The sequence below is a fragment of the Callionymus lyra genome, chromosome 11, assembly GCF_982586985.1.
Source record: "Callionymus lyra chromosome 11, fCalLyr1.hap1.1, whole genome shotgun sequence".
In the NCBI taxonomy this organism is placed as follows: Eukaryota; Metazoa; Chordata; class Actinopteri; order Syngnathiformes; family Callionymidae; genus Callionymus; species Callionymus lyra.
The window spans coordinates 27,934,478-27,960,350 of NC_141828.1; the positions used below are offsets into that span (position 1 = coordinate 27,934,478).

General features: G+C 42.4%; 2 protein-coding genes and 2 long non-coding RNA genes across 7 annotated transcripts in view; 1 reads left to right on the top strand and 3 right to left on the bottom strand.

Annotated features, from left to right (window-relative positions):
- Positions 1 to 10,038, bottom strand: part of LOC148069822 (pleckstrin homology domain-containing family A member 1-like) — a 43,535-nt gene extending 33,497 nt beyond the window's left edge. For all 4 annotated transcript variants that reach the window (XR_015712972.1, XM_087802193.1, XM_087802194.1 and 1 more), the window contains exon 1: positions 9,910 to 10,038. The gene's annotated coding sequence lies outside the window, so the exon portion shown is untranslated. The remainder of the gene's footprint in view (positions 1 to 9,909) is intronic.
- LOC148069823 (uncharacterized) lies at positions 6,873 to 8,397 on the top strand. The gene is made up of 3 exons (XR_015712999.1): positions 6,873 to 7,455; positions 7,586 to 7,620; positions 7,719 to 8,397. It is a non-coding gene; the product is annotated as an uncharacterized LOC148069823 (long non-coding RNA).
- An 11,083-nt stretch (positions 10,039 to 21,121) lies between the features above and the next one.
- On the bottom strand, positions 21,122 to 22,925 carry LOC148069824 (G2/M phase-specific E3 ubiquitin-protein ligase-like). Its single transcript, XM_087802253.1, has 8 exons — positions 22,818 to 22,925; positions 22,695 to 22,733; positions 22,361 to 22,434; positions 22,232 to 22,294; positions 21,906 to 22,111; positions 21,730 to 21,829; positions 21,444 to 21,606; positions 21,122 to 21,175 (listed from the first exon to the last, which is right to left on the bottom strand). Exons 1-8 carry the CDS (start codon positions 22,923 to 22,925, stop codon positions 21,122 to 21,124), a joined length of 807 nt encoding a protein of 268 aa, XP_087658379.1.
- An 81-nt stretch (positions 22,926 to 23,006) lies between these two features.
- Positions 23,007 to 23,645, bottom strand: LOC148069825 (uncharacterized). The gene is made up of 3 exons (XR_015712965.1): positions 23,424 to 23,645; positions 23,262 to 23,337; positions 23,007 to 23,088 (listed from the first exon to the last, which is right to left on the bottom strand). It is a non-coding gene; the product is annotated as an uncharacterized LOC148069825 (long non-coding RNA).
- Between the last annotated feature and the right edge of the window lie 2,228 nt (positions 23,646 to 25,873).

The following is a 25,873-nucleotide window of genomic DNA, read 5'->3' on the forward strand; positions in this document are numbered from 1 at the left end:
TGTACTTGATTCCCCTGGGTAGGGCTGCACAATTCTGAACATAATGAGAATCACATTTTTTTTGCTGAGAATTGAGATCACGATTTTTTTCCCTAATGTAAATATTTATTGAACAAAAAAAAAAAAATTATGCAAAGGTTGTGTAGATAAGAAAAAAATAAATCCTTTTTGAACAATATTTATGTGTAACATTTGTAAAGGTGATGAGAGAGGTAGTTGTTGTGGTGCTGCTACTAAAGCATAACACTGTTTGCAAGTTACATCGTTTTGGTTTGTTTCACTTTGAATCCAAAAAACGTCAACACAGCGGAATAAGCACCTTTTTTTTGAAGGAGCTTAACAGTGAGTTTATCATCCTCACGGTCGGCTGGGTTCATTTTCTTCTTTTATCTCAGTCTCAACCCCTTAAACACCTGGTCAGACTCTCAACTGCTCTCTTATTGCGCATGACGATAAGATTGCAGGGTTAAGTCAGTACTTGGGTGACTTAAGGCCTGGGCACAACACGCCGACTGTCGGGCGTCTGTCGCTGTCGTGCAGTACTGTGTGGTCTGAGGTAGTCTGGGCCCCATCCCTCGGAAAAAAAATGCCTCTGAACACACCAAAGAGATTGTCAGAAAAGTGTAAGTTCTGCGCATGTGTAGCTGTGTTGACACCAGAGAGAAGTGAAAACCAGAAATGCGTTGAGACTAGTTGAGAAAGTTTGGCGTTTTCACCCGTTGAACTAAAGATCAAATAAAAATATGATGGATAACAACACGAATATGAAGCGACTGGCATTGTCAGCCCTCGGTCTTCTTGTTGTGGAAGTAAGATGTCACAGAAAAAAGGCATTAAGTGGGTGAAGTCCTGGATCTCACAGCGGCAGCTGTGAGGGCTTTTCCGTACATGTCGAGCAAGATTTATGGAAATCATTTTTGATAATCTAGAATCATCATTAAAGTCATGTCAACAATATTGGCCTTCTGTATCATTATTAGCACAAAATGACCATGAATCAGACACAGTGTTAATGTACAAACATTAAGATGAAGGTGACTCACATGTGAATAGGACAACAATTCAAGACATTACATAAATTAATGAGTACATGGAGCAGGAGGTGATGAGATGTGTTCCAAATTATGATAATGTACGCTGGATGCATGTGAAAGGATGTCTAGACTGCGCCGCATTGACCCGCTTCATTCACATGATAATATTGGTGTGAAGCTTTCGATAATAGTGTGGTTTCATCCATGCTATCATTGCTTATCTAGTGTTTACAATAGTCACCTCCGTTTTATTGTCCTGCGCTGATTCGCTAGCTTAACCTAGCACTCGACCAATCAGATTGACCATTAAGCCCGAATGCGACGAAAATTGACTTTTCACGTCAACCCGCCTCGTTTGTCGTCCAACTAGGACTGACTAGGCACCGACTCCAGACATGGGGAGACACACCACAGGGAGTCGGGGCGCCGACCACATCGGCGCGTTGTCTCAAGGCGTTTAGGAGACCGAAATACACACAAACACACGCACACAGGGAGGGAAAGAGACAAATACAATATTTACATTATTAAAGCCTTAATAATAATTAATAATAGTATTGTTCTTTTTTCTGTATTTTTAATCATTCTAAAAATAACATACCTTGTAATTTTGCTTTGAATAATGCCATTGTTGAGCCGTGAAAACTGCATTTTAAAAAACATAAGACATATAAGTTCAAATATTCTTATAAAAATAGCAATAATATAGTTTGTAGCTTCAAGTTGTGACGTGCTGCTGCAGCGATTATGCATTTACATACGAGCATAAATGCGGTAAAAGAGTAAAAAATACGAAAACACTTCAACTTATAGGCTGCATCGGTAGGATCATTGATAAAGTTTAATAAATGCACAACGTCATGAAGACAAATAAGAAAGAATAGCTGGCAAAAACAATGATTTCTGTGAACTCTTGTCTGGGTGAGTCAATAAAAACACTCATAGAATAGTTCCACCCTTGCCGTAACTTTGAACATATACACATATATAGATAGATCCAAGATGGCGCTGCACAAGCAGCAGCTGGTTACAACAGCTCCCTCTTTCTTCTTACTTTTCAATCACACTTTTTCCATTTTTTTGGCGTCGTTTTAATTTTTTCTTTAGAATGGTTAGAATTTGTTGCCGTTTTGCACAAAATGAGACCACTTTTACAACTTTTGCCTACGGTTTTCTACTACTTTCATCACTTTTGGGAACTCCGTCGGCAGACACGCTCAGCGGGTCTATTGTTTACACAAGGGATCAGCTGTTGGGGTTGCGCAATACCGCTCTCTCTCAGCGCGGAATGGACGATTCCCGTGGAAATTAAGAGGAAAAGACGCGGATGCAGAGCAGGTCGGATGAAACAAGAAACGTAGGTTCCGTCCCTTTATTCCATCGATCATCATGGGAAATGTACGTTCGATCGTGAATAAAACGGACGAGCTCACTGCGCTGACCCGGCATCAGAGAGATTTCCGTGAGAGAAGCCTTCTATGTTTCACGGAGACCTGGCTGACGGAGAAGACCCCGGACTCTGTCGTTTCCCTGGAGGGGTTCAAGATGGTTCGTGCGGACCGGGACGGAAAGAGCCGAGGAGGAGGAGTGGCGGTGTTTATTAATGAGAGATGGAGCGATCCCGCGCATGTCTCCGTTAAAGAAAAAGTGTGCACTAAGGACATAGAGTTTGTTGCGGTGGGCATCCGCCCGTATTACATCCCGAGGGAGTTCTCACATGTGATTGTGTTCACTGTTTACATTCCTCCCTCTGCGGACGCAGCCGCAGCGAGCGAGAGGCTGAGCGCCTCAGTGTCTGACCTGTAGCTCAAACACCCGAACTCTCTCCTGCTCATAAACGGGGATTTTAACCATGCCTCCCTTTCCTTCATTTTTCCCACCTTCACACAATACGTGAAGTGCCACACCCGGGAGGACAAGACTCTGGACCTTTTGTATGCAAATGCTAAAGGTATGCAAATGCTAAAGGTGCTTACACCTCCACCCCCCTTCTCGGCCGCTCTGATCACAACCTGATACGTCTGCGACCTGAATACACTCCCATGGTGAGGAGGCAGCCTGCACAGAAAATAACTGTTAAGATGTGGAATGATGAAGCCAAGGAGAGGCTGAGACACTGCTTTGAGTCTACCGACTGGAGCGTGTTCTCTCATGGTGATGACATCGACACCTTCAATGACCATTCCACAGATTACATCAAGTTCTGTGAGGGCAACGTTGCGCCGACCCGCAAGGTGCGGTGCTTTGCCAACACCAAGCCATGGGTGACCCCTCAACATTAAGTTCTGCTGAACAAGAAGAAGAAGGTGTTTGCTTCAGGGAGCAGAGAGGAGCTTAAAGAGGTCCAGCGAGAGCTCAAGAAGGCGATCAGGATGGCCAAGGAGGAGTACAAGAGGAAACTGGAGGAGCAACTGGCGCAGGGCAACACAAGGGATGTGTGGAAAGGCCTGAAGAACATCTCAGGTCACGGCCAGAGTGGAGCCAGAGCCACAGCAGGGAGAGACCAAGGATGGGCCACTGAACTTAACCAGTATTTCAACCGGTTTGATCAGGTTTTTTGACTTCTCAAGTGCTTTCAACACCATCCAGCCGGCGCTGCTAAGGAAGAAGATGGAGGACGCAGGAGTTGGGACACAGCTGACAGCATGGACGATGGACTACCTCACCAACAGGCCGCAGTATGTGAGGCTGCAGGACTGCAGGTCTGAGGTGACCATCTGCAGCACCGGGGTGCCTCAAGGGACAGTGCTGTCACCTTTCCTTTTTTCACTCTACACGGCGGACTTTACTTATGACTCCAGCAGCTGTCACCTCCAGAAGTTTTCTGACGACTCTGCCATTGTGGGCTGCGTGTCTGGGGGGGGGGGCGAGCTGGAGTACAGGTCAGTCATCAAGGACTTTGTCGACTGGTGCGAGAGCAACTACCTCTGCTTAAACACCGGTAAGACAAGGGAGATGGTGATTGACTTCAGGAAAAAGTCCCCACCACATCAACCGGTGAGCATCCAGGGCTCGGACATTGAGCTGGTGGACAGCTTCAAATACCTGGGTGTTCCCCTCAACAATAAACTGAACTGGTCCACACATATCAACGCCGTGTACAAGAAGGGCCGAAGTCGCCTCCACCTACTGGGGAGACTGAGGTCCTTCGGTGTGTGCAGACCACTATTAAGGACCTTCTATGACTCCGTGGTAGCCTCTGCTATCCACTACGCTGTGGTCTGCTGGGGAGCAGGCAGCACGGACCGGGACAGGAAGGGACTGAACAGGCTGGTCACGAGGGCCGGCTCTGTCCTGGGCCGCTCGCTAGACTCGGTGGAGGAGGTGGGAGAGAGGAGGACACTTTCCAGACTATCCTCCATCAGGGACAACACTCTCCACCCACTGCACCTGACCGTGGAGGAGCTGGCCAGCTCCTTCAGTGGCAGGCTCAGGCACCCCCAGTGTAGGACGGAGCATTATAGAAGGTCCTTCATCCCAACTGATATTTAACTCTCTACTTTAAATATCCTGATGCTAATCCGTAGTGTGTTTTTCTTCTTGTGTGTTTTTATCTTATTTTACTTTATTCTGTTAATAGTGCTAATTTTGTAATACTGTAAATAATTTGTATATTTTTAAGATCGTTTTATTTTATTATCCCTTTACTATTTCTTTTTTTCATGCACTTTATTTTCATTGTCCTGCTGCTGCTGTTGTAAAAGTGTGTTTCCCCTCTGGGGATGAATAAACGCTTTCTTTCTTTCTTTCCCCCTCCCGGGGCCCCAGGGCTCCACCTCCAGAGCTGCTGATCCAGGATCTCCAAGACGTCATTGGATCCAGCACCTCCATGGACTCTCCCATACTCTCCTCTTTTCTCTCACTGTATCCTCCCTCACTCTTCTCTTCATCCATCAGTCTACCCCCCATCCTTCCTCCCAGCCGGTCATAGCAGGAGGCCGACAACAATGAGTCAGGTTCTGCTCGAGGTTTCTGCCTTCTAAAAGGAAATTTTCCTCGCCACAGCTAACTGCACAGTGTTTTGCTTATTGCTCATTGTTGAATTGCTGGGATCTGTTTTTCCTTTCTCCACTATAGTCTTACTTCAACTTTTAAGTGTCTTGAGATAACTTTGTTATGGTAAGACACTTTAAATGAAATTGAAGATAGGAATAGAAAGTCACCACAGCAGTAGTAGTGAAGTCCAAGGATATCCCGTTATAACACGGCCGGTAGTCCAGTACCACCCCAGGAGCAGGTGAGCAGCACGGCCAAGTACCAGTCCAGGTCTTCCGGTGAGTGTCTCCCAGATCACAAGGAGGCCACGGTCTTGTGGGCAGAGAAACCACAAACCTTGTATCTGGGAAGTGCAGGGGGAGGGGCGCTGTCTCATAAATTAAATCTTACTTCCATGTATATACCGAGCATCACCAAGCGTTCCCTGGAATGATAGGTCGCCATAGCAACGGAGACTAACAATCTGCGCCACACAGCTAACAGACGGACGGAGATGTAAACGACAACAAGATATAGTAGTCCAAGTACAAATTCACAACTTAACAGAACGTCACACATGCATTATCATGGCGATAGGATTAAGTCATGATTCAGAAAAGGAAAACAAAAGAAGATCCCCACTACATTGCTTAAGAAACAGAGCCCATTTCACATTGTAGCTGGCATTGTGAATGGCGCTGGCAAGAATCCTGTCACTGTTCACACTCGGCCCCAGTTCGTTTTCGCGTCACAAAATGTGGCCCTTCCCGATAGTGGTCTAGAGATTTCCTCTTAAATCATCAAGTCCACATTAAAACCCACTTTTAGCAAGCTCTGAAAAAAAGTATTAAGAAGATATTAAGAGGTCAAAATAAATGAAAATAAACTGGTGCTTGTGCTACATTCTCAGCTGAGCAACACAAATACTCTCATTAAAGTTATCCTGCAGATTTGCAAAACAGTCATTAAATAAATCAGGTAATTAATGGTTACTTGTTAAGCGCCTTTCTAGTCCACAAATCGAAAACAATATATAGCTAAAAAAACATGCTTTACTTGCATAAATACATCAATGTTTTTTTTAATTAAAACACATTAAATCATTCACATTGTTTTTACCATTTCTTATAAAAATGCAGGACCTTAGAATTAGGATTTTCTTATATTCAAACTGAAAGATAAATATTAAATGACATATAGAAGTAGTAGAAGTTGCAGTGGAAGAAAATATGCTTTGTTTCAGCACCTTAAGAAGAGCATTTTGCTGATCCACTTTACATGCCATTTAATCAATTCATTTAATTTAGTGTAAACACTGGGAGCTCTTGCGATATTTACTCAAAGTCTTCCTGTCTGTGTAGCATGTTAGCATTTAAGCTTCTGCTACAAACAAGCTTTTTTTGAGCAATTCCTCATGTCCAAGGCTTCAATACAAGAGGAATGTTACAGACGAGGAGAAGGATCCATTTGGATGTTCCAAGTGTCTTTTAAGACGAAGAAAAGTGTACATGGTTCGCTACCGTCATATAAACAAATTAATATTTTTGCATTTAACTCCTAAAAAGAACATATTCCTGTGAAAATAATCCCAACTCCTAATCTACACAAGGGTGATTAGAAAATGAGTTACATTTTAATTTAGGGTGAACTATTAATTTAAAGCGATTCTAGGCGATTTGAAGTGGAGCGTGCCAGTGGACTAAAGTGTTAGTGTTAAGCCCGACGGGAGACCACATTTCCCATCGGCAGTCGCTAAACGTCGCAAAAGTTGCCATGTCCAGTGCAGTGTCTCAAATCGCTTACTTCTCTTCTCTCTTGCAGTGCACTGGGGGTAAGAATGCATCAGGATAGTGTAATGGGAGTGCAGAATTATTAGGCAAATGAGTATTTTGACCACATCATGCTCTTTATGCATGTTGTCTTACTCCAAGTTGTATAGGCTCGAAAGCCTACTCCCAATTACGCATATCAGGTGATGTGCATCTCTGTAATGAGAAGGGGTGTGGTCTAATGACATCAACACCCTATATCAGGTGTGCATAATTATTAGGCAACTTCCTTTCCTTTGGCAAAATGGGTCAGAAGAGGGACTTGACAGGCTCCGAAAAGTCAAAAATAGTGAGATATCTTGCAGAGGGATGCAGCACTCTTAAAATTGCCAAGCTTCTGAAGCGTGATCATCGAACAATCAAGCGTTTCATTCAAAATAGTCAACAGGGTCGCAAAAAGCGTGTGGAAAAACCAAGGCGCAAAATAACTGCCCATGAACTGAGAAAAGTCAAGCATGCAGCTGCCAAGATGCCACTTGCCACCAGTTTTGCCATATTTCAGAGCTGCAACATCACTGGAGTGCCAAAAAGCACAAGGTGTGCAATACTCAGAGACATGGCCAAGGTAAGAAAGGCTGAAAAACGACCACCACTGAACAAGACACACAAGCTGAAACGTCTACTTGTAGACTGGGCCAAGAAATATCTCAAGACTGATTTTTCTAAGGTTTTATGGACTGATGAAATGAGAGTGAGTCTTGATGGGCCAGATGGATGGGCCCGTGGCTGGATCAGTAAAGGGCAGAGAGCTCCAGTCCGACTCAGACGCCAGCAAGGTGGAGGTGGGTTACTGGTATGGGCTGGTATCATCAAAGATGAGCTTGTGGGGCCTTTTCGGGTTGAGGATGGAGTCAAGCTCAACTCCCAGTCCTACTGCCAGTTTCTGGAAGACACCTTCTTCAAGCAGTGGTACAGGAAGAAGTCGGCATCCTTCAAGAAAAACATGATTTTCATGCAGGACAATGCTCCATCATTGTTGGCAAGAAAGGGTCTAAAAGAAGAAAAACTAATGACATGGCCTCCTTGTTCACCTGATCTGAACCCCATAGAGAACCTGTGGTCCCTCATCAAATGTCAGATTTACAAGGAGGGAAAACAGTACACCTCTCTGAACCGTGTCTGGGAGGCTGTGGTTGCTGCTGCACGCAATGTTGATCGTGAACAGATCAAAACACTGACAGAATCCATGGATGGCAGGCTTTTGAGTGTCCTTGCAAAGAAAGGTGGCTATATTGGTCACTGATTTGTTTTTGTTTTGTTTTTGAATGTCAGAAATGTATATTTGTGATTGTTGAACTGTTATATTGGTTTCCCTGGTGAAAATAAATAATTATAATGGGTATAGATTTGTTTTTTGTTAAGTTGCCTAATAATTATGCACAGTAAAAGTCACCTGCACACACAGATATCTTCCTAAAATAGCTAAAACTAAAAAAGCCCTGCTCCAACTTCCAAAAATATTCACCTTTGATATTAATGAGTGTTTTGGGTTAATTAAGAGCATGGTTGTTGTTCAATAATAAAATTAATCCTCAAAAATACAACTTGCCTAATATTTCCGCACTCCCTGTATGTATTAACAGGTACGCAAATTCTCGACAGATGGTCTCAAATCGAACACTGCCGCTACGAACTTCCATTTACAACGTCAACGTCACTAAGGTGGCGGACATTTAGAGTAGAAAGTGTCCATCGATCCATACACAGTTTTGTGGGCATTTAATAGTGTTAATTGAGTGTGCATGGTGCACTACATTTCGCATACTAAGAATTGAGATGCACTTATGCACTAAATATACTAAGTTTAAGTACACGATTTGAGACACAGCTCTGGTTTGCAGCAGTTGGACGAATTTTCTGTTTCTAGACTTCCATTGGCTAAATGAAGGATGGATACCAATAAGGGAATGAATCAGATTGTGGATAATGAAATGCGTTACGACGGCTTTGTAAATAACAAAACTCTAACTTTGTTTATGTACCGCAATTCACCCTGCCCCGGCACACCAAAACCAGCGCGATTAAGATAGAGCCGCAACACTAAATAAATTGTCTATAAGATAGTTTCCCACTGAACTAATGAACAAATCACAACATTAATGTGATGTATTGTCTGAATATCAATTCAGTTTGTTGTTTATATGTTTTATGTAGCATGTACACACCACCCCCAAGAACTTTTACAGTGAAAATAAAAAAAACACACAAAACACCACAAAAATATTAATGGTACCCAAACTACCTTAGAGCTGCTTTAAGTCCTGCAACAACAAGGGACCAAAATAAACAAATATTTAAACCTGGAGGTAAACAAGTTTTTAAACACGTTGATCACTATTGTCAACAAGATTATTGGGAAAAATAATTCACACAGATAAATTGTGTAGTCAAGATTAAAGATTGTAGTCAAGATTATATTTTTGTATTCAATATTGTCGTTGTGTATTCAAAATTCTAGTTCTGTGTTAAGATAAATCATATAGAAAGATCACACATAAAACAAACACTTAATAGATAGATCGATCAAACTTTATGGTAAGGAAATTAGAAAAAAAAAAAAGAGTGAAAACCGTTTTCCTAATATTATAAAATAATTTAAAAAGCAAATTTATTAAAAAAAAAAAAAGTTTTCGGCCTTCGTCGTTCCGAGGTTCGGAAAACGGATCAGATTCAACTGGGCCAGAACCAGCAACATACACGATCAGAACAACCCGTAGATAAAGATTTTAACGAGCAAGGCAGTCATCCCACAATAATAAATATACCAGTATAACTTGAACCTCCTACAGTCAAAAAGTTAATGATTGACATTAGCATGACACGCTAGCTTTGCAATAACTAGTTAGCCATTAGCAGCTAATTTAGACGAACAATTTGTTTAAATGTATGAATTAATGTTTCATTTCTTCATCCAGAAGAAACTAAACATTCGATCGTTCGTGTCTGTGAGAGAAAGTATCGGTTCCGACTGACAACGAAGTTTGTCGAGCGTGTAGATCTGGACATGCTAACATGCTAAAGTGTGGCGAGAAAAGTCAAACAAATGCCACATAACTGTAGAAATATCTCACCTGAAGTCTCCTGCAGCCCCGGTCCCGGACGGTGTCGCGTAGGTCTGTCTTCTTCTTGTCTTCAGCCTGTCTTCATCATCTTCATCATCATCTTCATCATAGTCTTCATCATCATCACTGACCCAGCACCGAACCGCAGAGATACTCGACTGCGAAGAGCATCACTCCGTTTGAGAAAAGAGAATCCAGATCAGGTTTAGAACTGAATCAGATTCAGTAAACGTCTATTCTGAGTTATTATTATTATTATGATTATTATTATAATCATTGAGTTATTAACACAGCAAATGCTTTTGTTCATAAGGCAGACAGACAGACCGACCGACAGACAGACAGATAGATGCTATAAACATTATATAAGTATAAACATTATTAAGTAAAGTAAAGTAAAGATTAATTAAGTAAAAAATTAAAGAAATTATTCAATTTTTTTTAAATTTCAATTAAATTAGGTTTTAACATTTTAAATTTTGAATTAATAAAATATTCTGATGACACTGATGTACTTGAACTGTATCCATTTCCCTTCCATCCAGACATTTTCCTTTTTATTTCTTCAGATGTATTAAAGAGTGAGTGCTCCAACCGCACGATCTTTGCTGGAGCAAGCATTGTGTCAGTACAGGATCGGGGCAGCCTACATCCCGGCTGCGCATGTGCGGTGACGGCACAAACTTGACGACGTCACTACGGTTCTCTCACAGAGACAAAGCTTGTTCAGCCTACAGTATCACGGCTGCGCAAGCGCGGTATTTGCTAGAAAGCGTTTTTAAACTTTTTACCGTGGAGAGTCAAAGTAATCCAACAATGATTTAAAACATATTAACGTGCTGTAATGAAGTTCACACTTGATGACTATCAACAATTTGTTAACTTAATTTGTATTTTTAAGAACGATGTGTTATTTGTTTTATAATAATAATAGTTAGTAGATATATGTAAATTGCAAATTTCATATGACAGTATGACGTTTAGGAGATTGATCTCTCGTTAATTGATTGCTCTTGCTTACCTGTTACCAACTTAACATGGAATGTAATCGGCAAATTGTCTATTTTTTCGGCTAAAACATTAGAACAAACAGACAGTTGACATATGGTCGGGCTCCTCCTTACATCACTGATCTGATCCAGCCTTACACCCCAGCTCGGGCTCTGAGGTCTGTGGATCAGAATATACTGATGGTTCCTGAACACTCTTCCGGACTTCCTGTGTGTTTGATGATCTACTGACTCCTTCAAGAAACATCAGAAGACGTTTTTATTCGTGCTTTTCCTTGATTCTCTGAGACTCCTGTGTTGTTCTCAGTGTTATCTTGATCTTTTAAGTATGTATTTTATTGAGTTTTGTTTTGATTGTTAAAGTGCTTTGTGACCCTGGTCTGGAAAAGCGCTCTACAAATATAATTTAGTTGTTTATTTAAGAAACTTGTTTTATTTATTATCATGGTGTGTTGATATAAATAAATGTGATTGTGTTCTTGTACACACTGAATGTCTGTTTGTATGTCTGCATATAGTAATTGTACTATAGTTGGAATATTCTGTATTATTTGTAAAAATATAATGTAAATTTAAAATGTATTGTACACAAATTTAATTTATTTAGAATATTCGATGTTGTTATTCTAATACACCACTAGATGGTAGTAATGTATATATATATATATATATATATATAAAAAGGACTTAAATGAAAATGAATGAACTACGAGCGTTGATAAAAACTATTTTCGTCAAATAATACTTTAGAAACAACTGAATACCAATGAAGCTAATTATTGGATAAATTATATTAATAATATTTCCAAACAAATTACTTGTTGGTATCGCATAGTTAGTCAAAGATTATATTTACATTCAATTATTCTCTGTCCAAACATTTATCTATGATCCGTTTAATAATAGCGATGCGACTCAAATACTAATGAAGTAAACAAAGGCCGAATCTGATAGGTACATTTCCTGTCCCCCCTACATTTTCTGTCCCCCAACTTCTTACGTGGTTACGTCACGTATGCGAACGTCTCTTTATAATATTGTAGCGACTGGTGCATTATGGGTCTTCAAGTTCGGCACCATGACTGAGAGGTGTGAGAGAATTAGTCTCTCTCACCATGTTTTACATATTTAGACAGCTTGTACTAGTGATGGGCACGACAGTTATTTTGACTGTATTGAATCACTAGAATCCGTTCATTAAAATGATTCGTTCAAAAGATTCGTTCAGTTCATTCATTCACCAAATCAATAACTCTGTGCTTATGGAGCTCTGACTGCAATTTCTTCTACTTCCTTAACACAGCCAAACAATCCGTTACTAGTTTTAATGATTCACGTTCACTGCACTTGAGGGACAATGCAAAAAAAAAAAAAGACGCCCGGTGCGTTCACTGACAAGGACGAGTGACATTCGCGAGGAATTAGCAAATAGAGAAGATCTTGAGGTGTGTTCACAGCCGAACTTGAATCCTAGTTCACTGACCGAATCCCTGAAGCGCGAATCACCGGAAGAGAATCCTTTTCACTGAACGACTCTTTGGAGAATCCCCGGATGAGACCTCGTTCACTCACTGACCGACTCTTTTCGAGAATCCCCGGATGAGACCTCGTTCACTCACTGAATGAATCTTTGAGAATCCCCGGATGAGAATCCCCGGATGAGAATCACCGGAATAGAATCACCGGATGAGAATCCTCGTTCAGTTAAAATAAAACAAAAATAATAATAATAATAATAAAATGTAATATAAACTTAAATGCAATCAACAATAAATTAAAAAGGCCTCGTTTAAGTAAAAACAAATATTAAAATAAAAAATCCTTTAAAACTAAATGTTCTGTAGCGGAGTCCCTCTCTCCCTCCTCAGTCCCTCCCCCCGCACCCATGAGTAGCTGCGTCGTTCGCTGACGCCAAGGATTCAGCGAGTCTTAGAATCATAGAATCATCATCATCATATCATGATAATCATCATCATAGAATCCTCCCACCGGCACGATCGCGGCTGAGTGACTTCAACTGAACTGAGAAAGGAATGAATCACTTCATGAAGTGATTCGGTTCAGTACGTTCACTCAAAAGATTCGTTCTTTCGAACGAATCGTTCGCGAAAGACACAACACTAGCCTGTACAGTTACTGTTAATTAAAGTCACCTGTCTGTGACAGTGTGGAAAAGACACCCTTGTTCTCTTTGTCTGATGCTCACTGGAGCTCGCTACATTGGTGTCAGAAGTGGGATTACTCTTGAACAATGGAAAGAGAAATCTATGAACTTGAGCGCGCAATTGAGCTAAATCTTGGGCTCCAGTGCCAACACCGCCCTCCACTTGTGGAGAAGAGGGCAACGCCAAAGATGACTTCTGATCACCCCCTGGTGGCTAGAGGAGCCCGACTTCTGATGAAAGACAGACCTGATGGAGCAAGTGCCATACGGAAACATCGCCCTCTACTGGAAGAGAAGACCGGAGAAGAGGAGCCGCCTGCGCACTGCCCCCTGGTGGTAGGGAGGACCTGGCCACCGGCGGATCGAAGATTGGATCAGCATTCTCTACTACCAGAAGAGGGGTGGAGCAGAGGAGCAGCCTGGCAAGTGTCACCTGTTGGCGGAAAGAACAAAACTACATGCAGATGATGGCCCGGACACAATAATACAGATGAGTCCGCCTCCACACAAGCCAACGGTTAAGCTGCCCAAGTACAATGGACTGGTACCACTTGCGCCATACCTGGCACAGGTGCAACTAACAGTGCGGCATAATGGGTGGAGCAATGCTGAAGCTGTGACCCATTTGGCTCTGGCTTTGGAAGGAAAGGCGACACAAGTGCTTCTAGACCTAGCCCCAGTGGAAACCCTTGACTTCCATAACCTGACCACCGCACTTCAGAGACGGTTTGGCCAGCCGTGTCATGCCGACCAGAGCAGAGAGCAGCTGACTAGTCGCCATCTACAAGAAGGGGAGAATTTGGGCACCTTCGCCGCTGACGTGCAGCAGTATGCCTGGCAAGGCTATCCGATTGCAATGCTACATCCCAAGAAGAACTAGCCCTCCATGCTTTTCTACGAGGGCTGGCACCAGAAAAACTACGACAGCATGTTCGTCTCTCCATGCCGGTGTCCCTAACCGAGGCGCTGAGGGAAGCTGAACGAGCATAAGGGATCTTCGCTGCTCAACATACACCACCATGGGCTCCTGGTCCACGGGCGCAGGTCAGGATGTTGGACTATGATGAAGATGTTGAGGAGGTCCTCAGTGCCGCGACGACCCAGACGACGACCCCGTCCGACAGATCGATGCCTTCGGTGTGACCAGCTCGGCCACTTCGCAAGAGATTGCTCGCTCAGACCCCTATTACCAGGGTGGTGGGGAAACTGCAGTGGAGTGGCGCAATGAGGGACCGCCCACTCCAAAATCCACTTTCCCTCCAAGGCAGATGGACATTGGTTGGACGTTGTGGACATACACAAGGATTGTACCTGTACTGCCAACTGGATGGTCAACCATGTCAAGCCTTGGTGGACACTGGGTCCACCATCTCCTTGGTCCGTCCAGGCACACTCCTTCAGAATCAGAATCAGAATCCTTTATTTGTCCCGCGAGGGGAAATTTGGTTCAACAACAGCCAGAGTAATATACCAAGAAAGTAAAACACCCAGAAATAAAAAATAATAAAAAGAAAAAGAAAGAAAATCTAAATCGAATAGAAAATAAATAAATCTGCACTATATTATATATTCACAATCATATTTACAAAAATAACAAGAAAGGTGCAGTTAAATATTTATCTTGGTGTGTTCTTGTTGTGGAGTCTGATGGCAGCAGGGAGGAAGGACCTGCGGTACCTCTCCCTCACACACCGGGGATGAAGCATCCTATCACTGATGGAGCTCCTCAATGCCCTCAGTGTGTGCTGGAGAGGGTGAGATAAGTTCCTCCTCATGGAGCCCAGCTTGCTCCGTATCCTCCTCCCAGACACTTCCTCCACAGGATCCAGGGGGCGCACTAGGACGTAACCGGCCTTCTTAATAAGGCTGTCCAGTTTAGCCCTATCCTTTGCTGTCATGCTGCTCCCCCAGCAGACCACACCGTTGAAGATGGCAGAGGTCACTACTGAGTCATAGAATGACTTCAGGAGTGACCCCCGGACACCAAACGACCTCAACCTCCGGAGCAGGTAGAGTCTACTCCGCCCTTTTTTATAAAGAGCAGCAGTGTTATCCACCCAGTCCAGGCGGTTGTTGAGGTGAACACCCAGGAACTTGTAAGACGTGACAATCTCAATGTCCTGTCCCCGGATGTTCAGTGGTGAGGGGGAGATGGAGGGACACCGCCGGAAATCCACAATCAACTCCTTAGTTTTGCTGGAGTTGATCTTGAGGAGGTTTTCCAGGCACCAGTCAACAAAGTCCTGGACAAGTCCCCGGTACGACCCGTCATCCCCGTCCTTAATGAGGCCGACGATGGCGGAGTCGTCCGAGAACTTTTGCAGGTGACTGGTGGGAGACAGGTGTTGGAAGTCTGCAGTGTACAGTGAAAAAAGGAACGGTGCCAACACTGTTCCCTGGGGGACCCCTACACTGCACAGTACAGTCCTCGAAACACCATCCCTGGTCCTCACGAACTGTGGACGGTTGGTGAGGTAGTCCACATCCAGTCCGTGAGGTGAGTGCCCGCTCCAGACAGCTCCAGCTTGTCCCTCAGGATGTCTGACCTGATGGTGTTGAAAGCACTGCTTAGATCCAGGAAAAGGATCCTCACAGTGCCTCCAGGCGACTCCAGGTGAGAAAGTGCTCGGTGGAGAAGGAAGATGATGGCATCCTCCACGCCGATGTCAGGTTGGTAGGCAAACTTCAACGGATCCATGGAGGAGCGCACCAGAGGACTCAGGTAACTAAGGACCAGCCGCTCCAGAGCCTTCATAAGCTGGGATGTCAAGGCCACAGGTCTGTAGCAGCTGGGATCCTTAGGGTGCTGAGTCTTCGGCACCGGTACCACACAGGACGTCTTCCACAGTAGTGGAACTCTTCCCAGGGTCAAGCTAATGTTGAACAGAAGTCCAACAATTTCACTTAACTGGTCAGAGCACGTCCTGAGTACTTTGCCATTGATGCCGTCTGGTCCAGGGGCCTTTGTTGTCCTGGTTCTCCTGAGCTGATTTCTCACCTGGAGAGGTGTGAGGGACAGGCTGGGATGGGGGGCATTGTCCCCTGTGGAGAAGGTAAATGAAGAGGTGTGAATGGTGTAGAAGCGGGGGGGGAGCCGACACCTCAAACCTTGAAAAATAACTGTTTAAGTTGTCGGCCCAATTTTTATCCCCGCCGCTACAGAGAGCCTGGTCTGATGTCCGGATATGGATTTCAAACCTCTCCAGACATCTCTGGTATTGTTGTTGGCCAGACTCTCTTCCATCTTCCTCCTTTCCCTCCCTGATCTTACTTCTGAGCTCCTTCTGAACTGCCCTCAGATCCTCTTTGTTTCCTGACCTAAAGACTCTCTTCTTCTCCTTTAAGAGAGCCTTTATATCAGGATTAATCCAGGGTTTGTTGTTGGAGAAGCATCGTACAGTTCTGGTTGGTACAATGCTCTCCACACAGAAGTTGATGTAGTCCGTGACACAAGTGGTTAGACCGTCAATATCCTCCTTGTGGGACTCACTGAAGATGCTCCAGTCCGTGGTCTCAAAGCAGACCTTCAGAGCTTCCTCAGCTTCTTCAGACCACTTCTTGACCGAGCGAGTCACTGCTGGTTGCCTGCTCACAAGTGGCTTGTAAACAGGTAGGAGATGGACCAGACAGTGGTCAGCTCGTCCCAAAGGAGGAAGGGGGGATGATAAATAAGCGTCTTTAGTGTTCGCATAAAAAAGGTCCAGTGTGTTATTGTCCCTGGTGGCACAAGTGACGTACTGCATGAATTTGGGCAGACAGGAAGAGAGAGATGCGTGATTAAAATCACCGGAGATGATAAAGAGGGCCTGAGGGCTCTGAGTCTGTAACCCGTTCACCACTCCAGTGATGACATCATATGCTGCCTCCGCGCTCGCCGACGGTGGAATGTACACAAGCACCGCGACAACATGTGAAAACTCCCGTGGCAAGTAGAAGGGTCTCAGACTCAGCGCCAAAAGTTCAATGTCAGGAGAGCAGTGTTGATCCTTTAAAGTGACGTGCCTGGAAAGGCACCACTTCTCGTTAACGAACACCGCCAGTCCTCCGCCCTTTCTCTTCCCGCTCATCTCCGTCCGGTCCGCGCGTAATAAGCAGAATCCATCCAGCATATGGCGTTTCATTTGTGCCTCTATGTTGAGCGTGCAGAAAGACATTTTGAGCATCTTAGAAAATGTTTTGAGCGTATGTAAGTGATAGTTTGCATTTTATTTTTACTCGCGCGAAAAATAAAGTGGTTTGAGCAAACAAAAATTTATTTTACATGCAATAAATCTCACTTTGCGCACACTTTTTCTGCTTTACGAGTGCTCAACTTCATCTCCCTGCGGGCACTCGGATTTTCTTTTTGCGATCGCTCAACTTCTACACAGCGTTTCATTTGTGCCAATGAGTCGACCAATCACAGAGACCGGAGAAAGCTTGTTTCTGATTGGCTGTTTGGTTACCAACGGCAGCGAGGTGCCGGGAAAAGTGTTGCATTCAAGTGTTTCTGAACATTTAACAGTTCACCTCGGACCGACGGAAAAAGACGAAAAAATTAAAAATGTCGACTGAACAACAGGCAGAGCCACAGGTAAGTTGTTTTATGACTTTTATGTGGTCTTTATGCTGCGTCAAGGACTTAATAACCCCTCATAATCCCTGACGTTTAAGTACTATATTTACTTTATTTACTACCATACTGTACAATCGGAGATTAATCAAAACTCTATGCCTGTCATAGAACAGGAAATTGTAAATGGCCCAGGCCCAGGTCACCCCAAAATTATGATTGAAAGGGAAAAGCTAGAACATTTGTTGGACATGCACCTCCCTTTTGCCTGCATTGCAAAGTGCCTCAGCGTTTCAAGACGCACTCTTTACAGAAGAATGACTAAACTTGGCTTATCAGTAAGAGGAAAATATAGCATCATGACTGATGAAGAGTTAGACAGAACCATTTTAATGATTAAGGGTCAGATGCCGAATGCTGGTTACAGATTGATACAAGGACATTTGGTGTCAATGGGTGTACGAGTTCAGTGGCGTAGAATGATGGCCTCCATGCATCGTGTTGATGCTGCTGGAATCTTCTCACGAATCAAAGATTTTGGGTGTGTTGTGCGTCGAAGGTACTCTGTCCAAGGCCCTCTCTCCTTGGTCCACATTGACACAAACCACAAACTGATAAGGTAAAGTAAAATGTTCTGCAGATTCAGCATGGCATGTATAATCGCAAGATGGACATAATTATATATTACCCTTCTGGAACAGGTACAATATTGTGGTCTTTGGTGGAGTGGATGGCTACTCGAGAAAGGTAACTCCTCGAGCTGTTGATGAAGTTTTACTCAATGTTTTCTTCTGGTTTCCACAGCTGGTCATTTGTAGGAATTTTATAATTCCTACAAATAAATATTTGCTATGTCTTTCTGATCAGCAGCTGTGATGTTTTCCTGTGCAGGGCAATACAATTATTCTATACATGTGTGTAAGAAATACATTACTTGTAAACACATGATATATACAAGTCACGTTGCACTTTGTCGTACAATACGACTTGTATATATCATGGATTGTATAGGAAGTATGTCAAGCACCGGAGTTTGTAATTATTTTACTACAGAGAAAACCTATCATGAATATTTCTTATCGTTTCATTTCAGGTCTTCTATTTGGATGTTGCAACAAATAATAAAGCGTCAACTGCGTTCACATTCTTCTTGAAAGCAGTCCAGCTTCATAGCTTACCATCAAGGTATTATGGCCTGACAACTTAATTTGTGGGGAACGTAGAGGTTCTTCAAATCTCATTATTTTTATCACTTAATTTAAAACAGTATACTTAAACATCTTTAAATTAATTTGTTACATGTTAGCATGTCAAATTATTCTTGTGAATAAAATACCTTTTCTCTTTTAGGGTAAGAGGAGATCAGGGAGTAGAAAACCTCAGGATTGCGGAGTACATGTTCACCACACAGGGAACAGGACGAGCCAGCTTTATCTCAGGAAAGAGTGTCCACAACCAGAGGTACAGTGTGTTGGTAAACCAATTATATTTTGGCTGTAAAGTATATATTGTAGCAGGTTGGAATTTTATTTAAATTGAAATCTGAGGTATAAATTAAAGTCTACCTATTTTACTTCTTTTCAGAATAGAGCGTCTTTGGCGTGACGTCTGGGTTGCAGTTAGCAGCAAGTACCATGATGTCATCCACTCTCTGGAGGAAGATGGTCTGCTGGATACATCTGATGTGGTTCACCTCTTTGGTGTGCACTACATATTTCTCCCTCGAATCCAAGCAGACCTCAACACCTTCAGTCAAGGCTGGAATAATCATCCTCTACGGACAGAGGGAGGTCTAACTCCAGAACAACTGTGGTGTATAGGGCATCTACAACATCTAGATGAAGCTGTGAGAGTAGAGGTATTTCCTCCTTCCTTCCTGTAGACCATAACTAGTGTTTCTTATGTGGGGCACACACATCATATTTTCTAGACATGTTTGTATATGCAAAAATCATGTTGAGATTATTTGGCTGTTCATTTTGTCTTAAAAATTTTAAACTGTCACTTGTACTTTTAAAAATGTGAAATAGTACTTAGTAATACACAAAAAAATAATACCTTGATCCCAAAACACCACACATGTATGGTTGTCATAGAAATCATTAGAGGCCTATTGAACTGATTGTTTTTTTTTTATCTGAAGGAACTTCAAGACCCTGGAATTGAATGGGAAAGTAGTGTACAACGAGAGGACCATCACGGAGCTGTTGTAGTTCCAGAGATAATGTGCCCACTGGATGATGAAGCCCTGGAAGCACTTCAGAGAAATGTTGATCCTCTGGCACATTCTTTGTCACATGGCCGCGACTTGTACATTCAATTCTTGCGCTGTACTTCGACATTGACAAGTCAATTAACAACAGATTGTCATCCAAGACAAACTTTAATAACACTGTATCAACTTTAAGAGGTCAATAGTAAACAATAAACGATATCTATTGTCTCTGTTTTAAAAAAGAACGCTTATTAACAAATACAATTACTCTTAAACTCTGTGAAATCCACCACCATATTGCACTGCTTCTGTCAAAATTTTCCGAAATTCTTTGTACGTGCCAAGATGTCGCACTGGAAAGGTTATGGTCTGAGTGCACGCACTCACTATTGGATAACACACAGAGTGCTCTCCAAGGTGTTCCACACAGTCATGGTCAAAATTGCACGTTATTTTAAAGAGCCTTTTTTCAGAAGGAAGGATGGGGATGTGAGACTGTCCCGACATCCATTGGAGCACATGCGGAATTGTGAGACGCTGCACTTCAGCAGCAGTATGGTCTGGTTCATCATCTGTAATGGATATGCATGTCAGGTGGCATGAACAGTATGAACTCAAAGCCTTTTACATATTCTAGAACATGGTTGGCACATTAACTTTAACTGCCGAGGTAAAAGCCATTTTGCTTGTCACCCAAAAGTAAGCTAGTAACTAGTGATGGGCTGATGCAGGTCAGCATCTTCATTTATAGCATTTATATTTTTCTTTATTTTTAAAGAGGTTTAATTATAAAAGTGTTTCAAAGGCAATGGACAGATAACAAACTGCCATCTGGTGGGCAAATGAAGAAACTTAAATTCAACCTCAGATCCTCAATATGCATATTGCATTACAAACTACTAAATAAATAATTGGGGGATTAATTAATTAAATATATGGATTGAGTCATTAAGTCGAACACTTTATATACTACACCTGCTTCCTCAATCTCCTGCAAGAAATCCTGGAGGAAATTAATAATCCTCCTCTCACTTCTTTCCTTGTTTGTCCCCTTTTCACTGAACTGTGGCTCGCAGTTCATCATCATAAAATCAGCATCAGGCTATAAAAACATTAAATAAATATTTTCACAATGACAATGAAAAAAGACAATATTCTATTTATTAAAACATTAAAAATTGACTACATTTACTTATTTTGGTTATCTTTCCAGGAACAAACAGTGAGTGGCAAGCTTTGCAACCATCTGATCAACCAAGCCATACAATTCCAAGCCCTTCCTAAGGTGCTGCAGTATTGGAATTAGCCGTGTTGTAGAATGTAGGACAATTGCTCTTTGAATAACACAAAAACATTGATAGACATTGGTTTTGAGATAGACATTTTTTTTAAATGTACTGTAAATGTTTTTTTTAATGAAAAGTTTAATACCTAATGATGTTTTCTTTGCTGTCCAAGTTTATGTTGCTGGTGTATCCACAGCTCACAATCTCATCAGCATAGTCCAACAAGGTCTGATCTGTTGAACCTCTGACCTGTGTAATGCATTACTAAATTAGATATTGTGTATTCAATATTACATTTACAAACCTAGTTCAATACCTTTCTAATGAGAAGACGGGATTCAAGATCTGCCACATCCTGCTCAGACAGAGAATGGTAGTCTATTGCTCCTGTGCAGAGAAAGTTGTAGCACCATTCCTTCATAAAAGCAGGAGGTGGGCCACCTTGTGCCAGGCTGACAGCCATTATCTCACCAATAGTTCTGTGTGCAATGTACAATAAAAATCAAGTTAAAAAGGATATGCTTGGATTAAAAAAAATGGTTTAGTTTTGATCAAATAATAAACAACCAAGATGGCTCATCTGTAAAGTAATAACCACCAACCTGAAATTGTCATTATCAATGTCGGTCAAAGAGTAGTTGGGATTTTTACCCTGGTTCCCGTCACCTTCAAAGAACCTCTTTTCAATACCTGAAATCATTTCTGTGGGAAAAAGCAACATTGTTCCTGATCTATTGGGTTTGTTTTAAGTCAGAATAAAATGGTATGTACAACTAACCAGTCAAAAACTCTTTCCTAAGTGCTCCTGTATCAATGCCAGCCTCTCCAATAAAAACTACTTTCAGAGCACTTGTTGGAGACGCATTTTTTTTCCTTTTCCACTGGAGAATGCCCCTGTCAGGAAGTTCTCCTCTGTCGACACACAGTTGGAATTCTTTTATATTGTCAACCTGTTGTTCCAGGAAGTCCAATACATCTTCCACACTTAAACAAGAGGACAAACGGAGTACAAGATCAGCCAACACTGTCTTATGCAATTTGTAAAGTAAAAAAGAGTTAAATAAAATAAATAATAAAATATAGAATAAACTCATGAAAACAAACCTATTTGGCGTGGATACTGTAGTGTTGGCTTCTGTACTTGGACTTCTGAAATTTGGTACAGTGCTGTAGATGAAACAATATGAAGTTTTAAAAACATACATTATTAGATTATGCATACTATGAATTCACCTCTCTCCACACAGGCTAGCATGGACTGTGATGTCATCAATTGAGAATTCTTTGGTGCAAATTGGGCAAAGCACCTGAAATTTTAAATGAACTGTAAATAAATGATTCAGTGTTGAAAAAATGTAAATCAATATGCTGCTTTCATTAATTTGCACCGCATTACTCAAGGTTCTGTTTCTTCTCTCCTCTACATGTTTGTTGCGAGTACTAAAGCTTAGAAATAAAATAAATAAGGCCTGGACTCAAGATGGTTTTGACACTGAATAAACAGTGAACAGGTTGGAAGAAGGATGTTAGAAGTGGAAGCCTCCCTTTGTTTATGTGCAATATTTACCTTTAACGTATTCTCCACAATACGCAAGTCATCAGAGGACTGCAAATATGAGAAACAGTAATGTTAGTAATGTATATGTTGAGCATCATTTTAATAAAGAAAATGTATATACTCTGTTCTCACATCATCAGTAGTCTCATCAGACTGTTTTCCTTTGCATCTTTTAATGTGCACTGCGAGCATCTGCAAAGGCATCACTTCATTGCACTGATGGCAGGTCTTCTTGGGCATTTTAGAAAAGTGCTTTGAGTCAGCAGGTAGAGGAGAGGTGTCCAATCATGTAGTGGAACTATATAAAACGTGGCTTTGCCACCAGCTGTGGCTCGCAACGCTCTGACATTATATCCCTCAGCTTCTGGTGGAATGACTGTGAGCTTTCGCCGTCCACTGCCACCTTATTTGTGTTACAAGAGAAAACAGCAAGTACTTTGAAATCAGGTTTTCTGGATTTTTCTATTCATATTCATGTTATACATATTTAGAGCATGACCAAAGACTAAACCAAAACAGTTGGAGACTAAAGAATGAAGTTAAAGTTGAATTAATCAAATAATCAATCAAACAAACCTGTAGCCTTGTGCAAGAGCCACCCTCCAGTCAAACCCTCCATTTTAAAAAACGTCTCTGTTAAAAGCACTGAAATCTTGACAGATGACAAAGAGAAGAGAGGGACAGCAACTGTGTCAGATGAAAAAGGCTTGAATTTGAATGGCAGTTAAAGCACTGTACCTCTGCATGGCCACCATTTTCAGGAAGCATCACTGTTTGTCTCCCCATTCCAGCCTGAAAAAGCTCAAGCTCCTCTGTTGGAAAAGGTGTGTGTGAAGTGTTTTTTGGTAGTAGAAAAAAATTGAAAGGGGTTTCCTTATTATTAATTTTTATCTGATGCTTGGTGGCAGTCAAACACCTTCTTTTGCCCCTGTTGGCACCGGATCTGAAATATCCAGGAAACGATCTATGAAAAGAAAAGAAGATGAGTGAAAAAAAATGTGCGCATTCAACTTTAAACTAGAGAAGAAGTATGTTTACCCACAACAAGATTGTCTGACAGTCATTCATCATATTTTCTTGAAAATACATGTGTGGCATATCTTACAAACCTTGCCATTTCTTGGGGCACTGTTACATTTCTGGGGGCCAGGTGCTCCGTCTCTGGGGGCCTTAAAGAGCTAGAAGCTAAAGTGCCCAGAAGACAGGACACCAGGTTTCTGGCAGCTGTCTCAACTGCACCTTGACCCTAAATAAATTCAGAATGTAACATTTAAACTTCCTGTAATACAGGCTAGTATCCATGATTCAACTCAATAGAGCTTCATAACAGAATAATAACAAATGAGATGAAAGACATTGTGTGCAATGCATTCATTAGACCTTGTTTTTGTTAAACTTCTACTAAATAAATGTTTTGTTTTTGTTATCCTCGAAGTTCGGTGCCAAATGCTGGGTTCCCTAGATTAGCTTCTGTGATTTGCTGCTCCGTCAACAATTCTGAGATCTTTTGTACGTAGAGCAAGTGCATTTTAGTAAGATAGTAATAGTTATTTGTAGGAGCGAAAAGTCTAATTTCAAATAAGCTAGTGTTAGCAACATACGTTATTGGCTAGCCACTGGTTAGCGTTGTAAATATAGTACTTAAACATCAGGGATTATGAGGGGTTATTAAGTCCTTGACGCAGCATAAAGACCACATAAAAGTCATAAAACAACTTACCTGTGGCTCTGCCTGTTGTTCAGTCGACATTTTTAATTTTTTCGTCTTTTTCCGTCGGTCCGAGGTGAACTGTTAAATGTTCAGAAACACTTGAATGCAACACTTTTCCCGGCACCTCGCTGCCATTGGTAACCAAACAGCCAATCAGAAACAAGCTTTCTCCGGTCTCTGTGATTGGTCGACTCATTGGCACAAATGAAACGCTGTGTAGAAGTTGAGCGATCGCAAAAAGAAAATCCCAGCGCCCGCAGGGAGATGAAGTTGAGCACTCGTAAAGCAGAAAAAGCGTGCGCAAAGTGAGATTTATTGCATGTAAAATACATTTTTGTTTGCTCAAACCACTTTATTTTTCGCGCGAGTAAAAATAAAATGCAAACTATCACTTACATACGCGCAAAACATTTTCCTAAGATGCTCAAAATGTCTTTCTGCACGCTCAACATAGAGGCACAAATGAAACGCCATACCAGCGCAGCAATCGCGTCTGTGTGGTTCTGGTTCAGCCACGTCTCCGTGAGCATCAGCATACTGCACCGTCGATATTGCGGGTCGAACCTGGTCGCCGCCGCGAGTTCGTCCATCTTGTTTGGGAGAGATCTCACGTTGCCCATGACGACGGACGGGAGCGCCGGTCGATAAGCTCTCCTCAGGTCCCGGCGTTTAACTCCGGCGCGGCATCCCCGTCTCCTCTTCATAATATCCCGGGGGATGATGGGTCGCTCCTCCGGCCGCACCGCAGAGAAACGCAGCGCCAGCAGCTGATCCCGACTGTAGACAATGGTCATTACACGCGCAGGACGCCCGTTGCGCACCAGAAAAAGCGTTGAAAAACTTTCCCTTTTCACTGAAAGTTTCCAATTATTGTAGAAAACTGTCCGCGAGTCTTAAAGAGACAGTGTGATGAAAAGAAAAGTTTGAAAAGACGGAGGCAATCCTCGGAAAAAAGTAATAAACCCATAAAAACACTCAGAGCTGCTGTTAAAGCTGCCGTCCTGTCGGCGCCATCTTGCATCAGGCCAATAGCCGAGTTTCCGAAATGTGGGCCCCAACCAACACTCAATTGATGTCAGTAACTGGAGAAAAGTTTAAAATGGAAGGGAAAAAGATGCTGACAGTTCGAGCGGGAGACCAAGTGTTGGAGCATGAGTTTTGGCTTGCCAACATCCATGATCCGTGTATCATTGGGCTGGACCTGTTGAGTCGTTGGGAAGCTCAAGTCGACGTAGTAGGAAAGACCATAATCCTGGGCAAGGAAAAAGTGGAGCTCAAGTCTAGTAGGGAGGAGAAGGCACAGCCTGATCATCGGAGGATGACAGCAGCAGTTCGAGAGACGCCAAGATCTTGTGCTCCACAACCGGCATTAGCACCAACCCTACCAGCTTCTTCCTCTGCAGAGACTGCGGAAGCCATCCACCAACTTTGGCAGCGCAGTAGTGACGGCATAAAACCTCAGCAAGGCCAGCAGTTG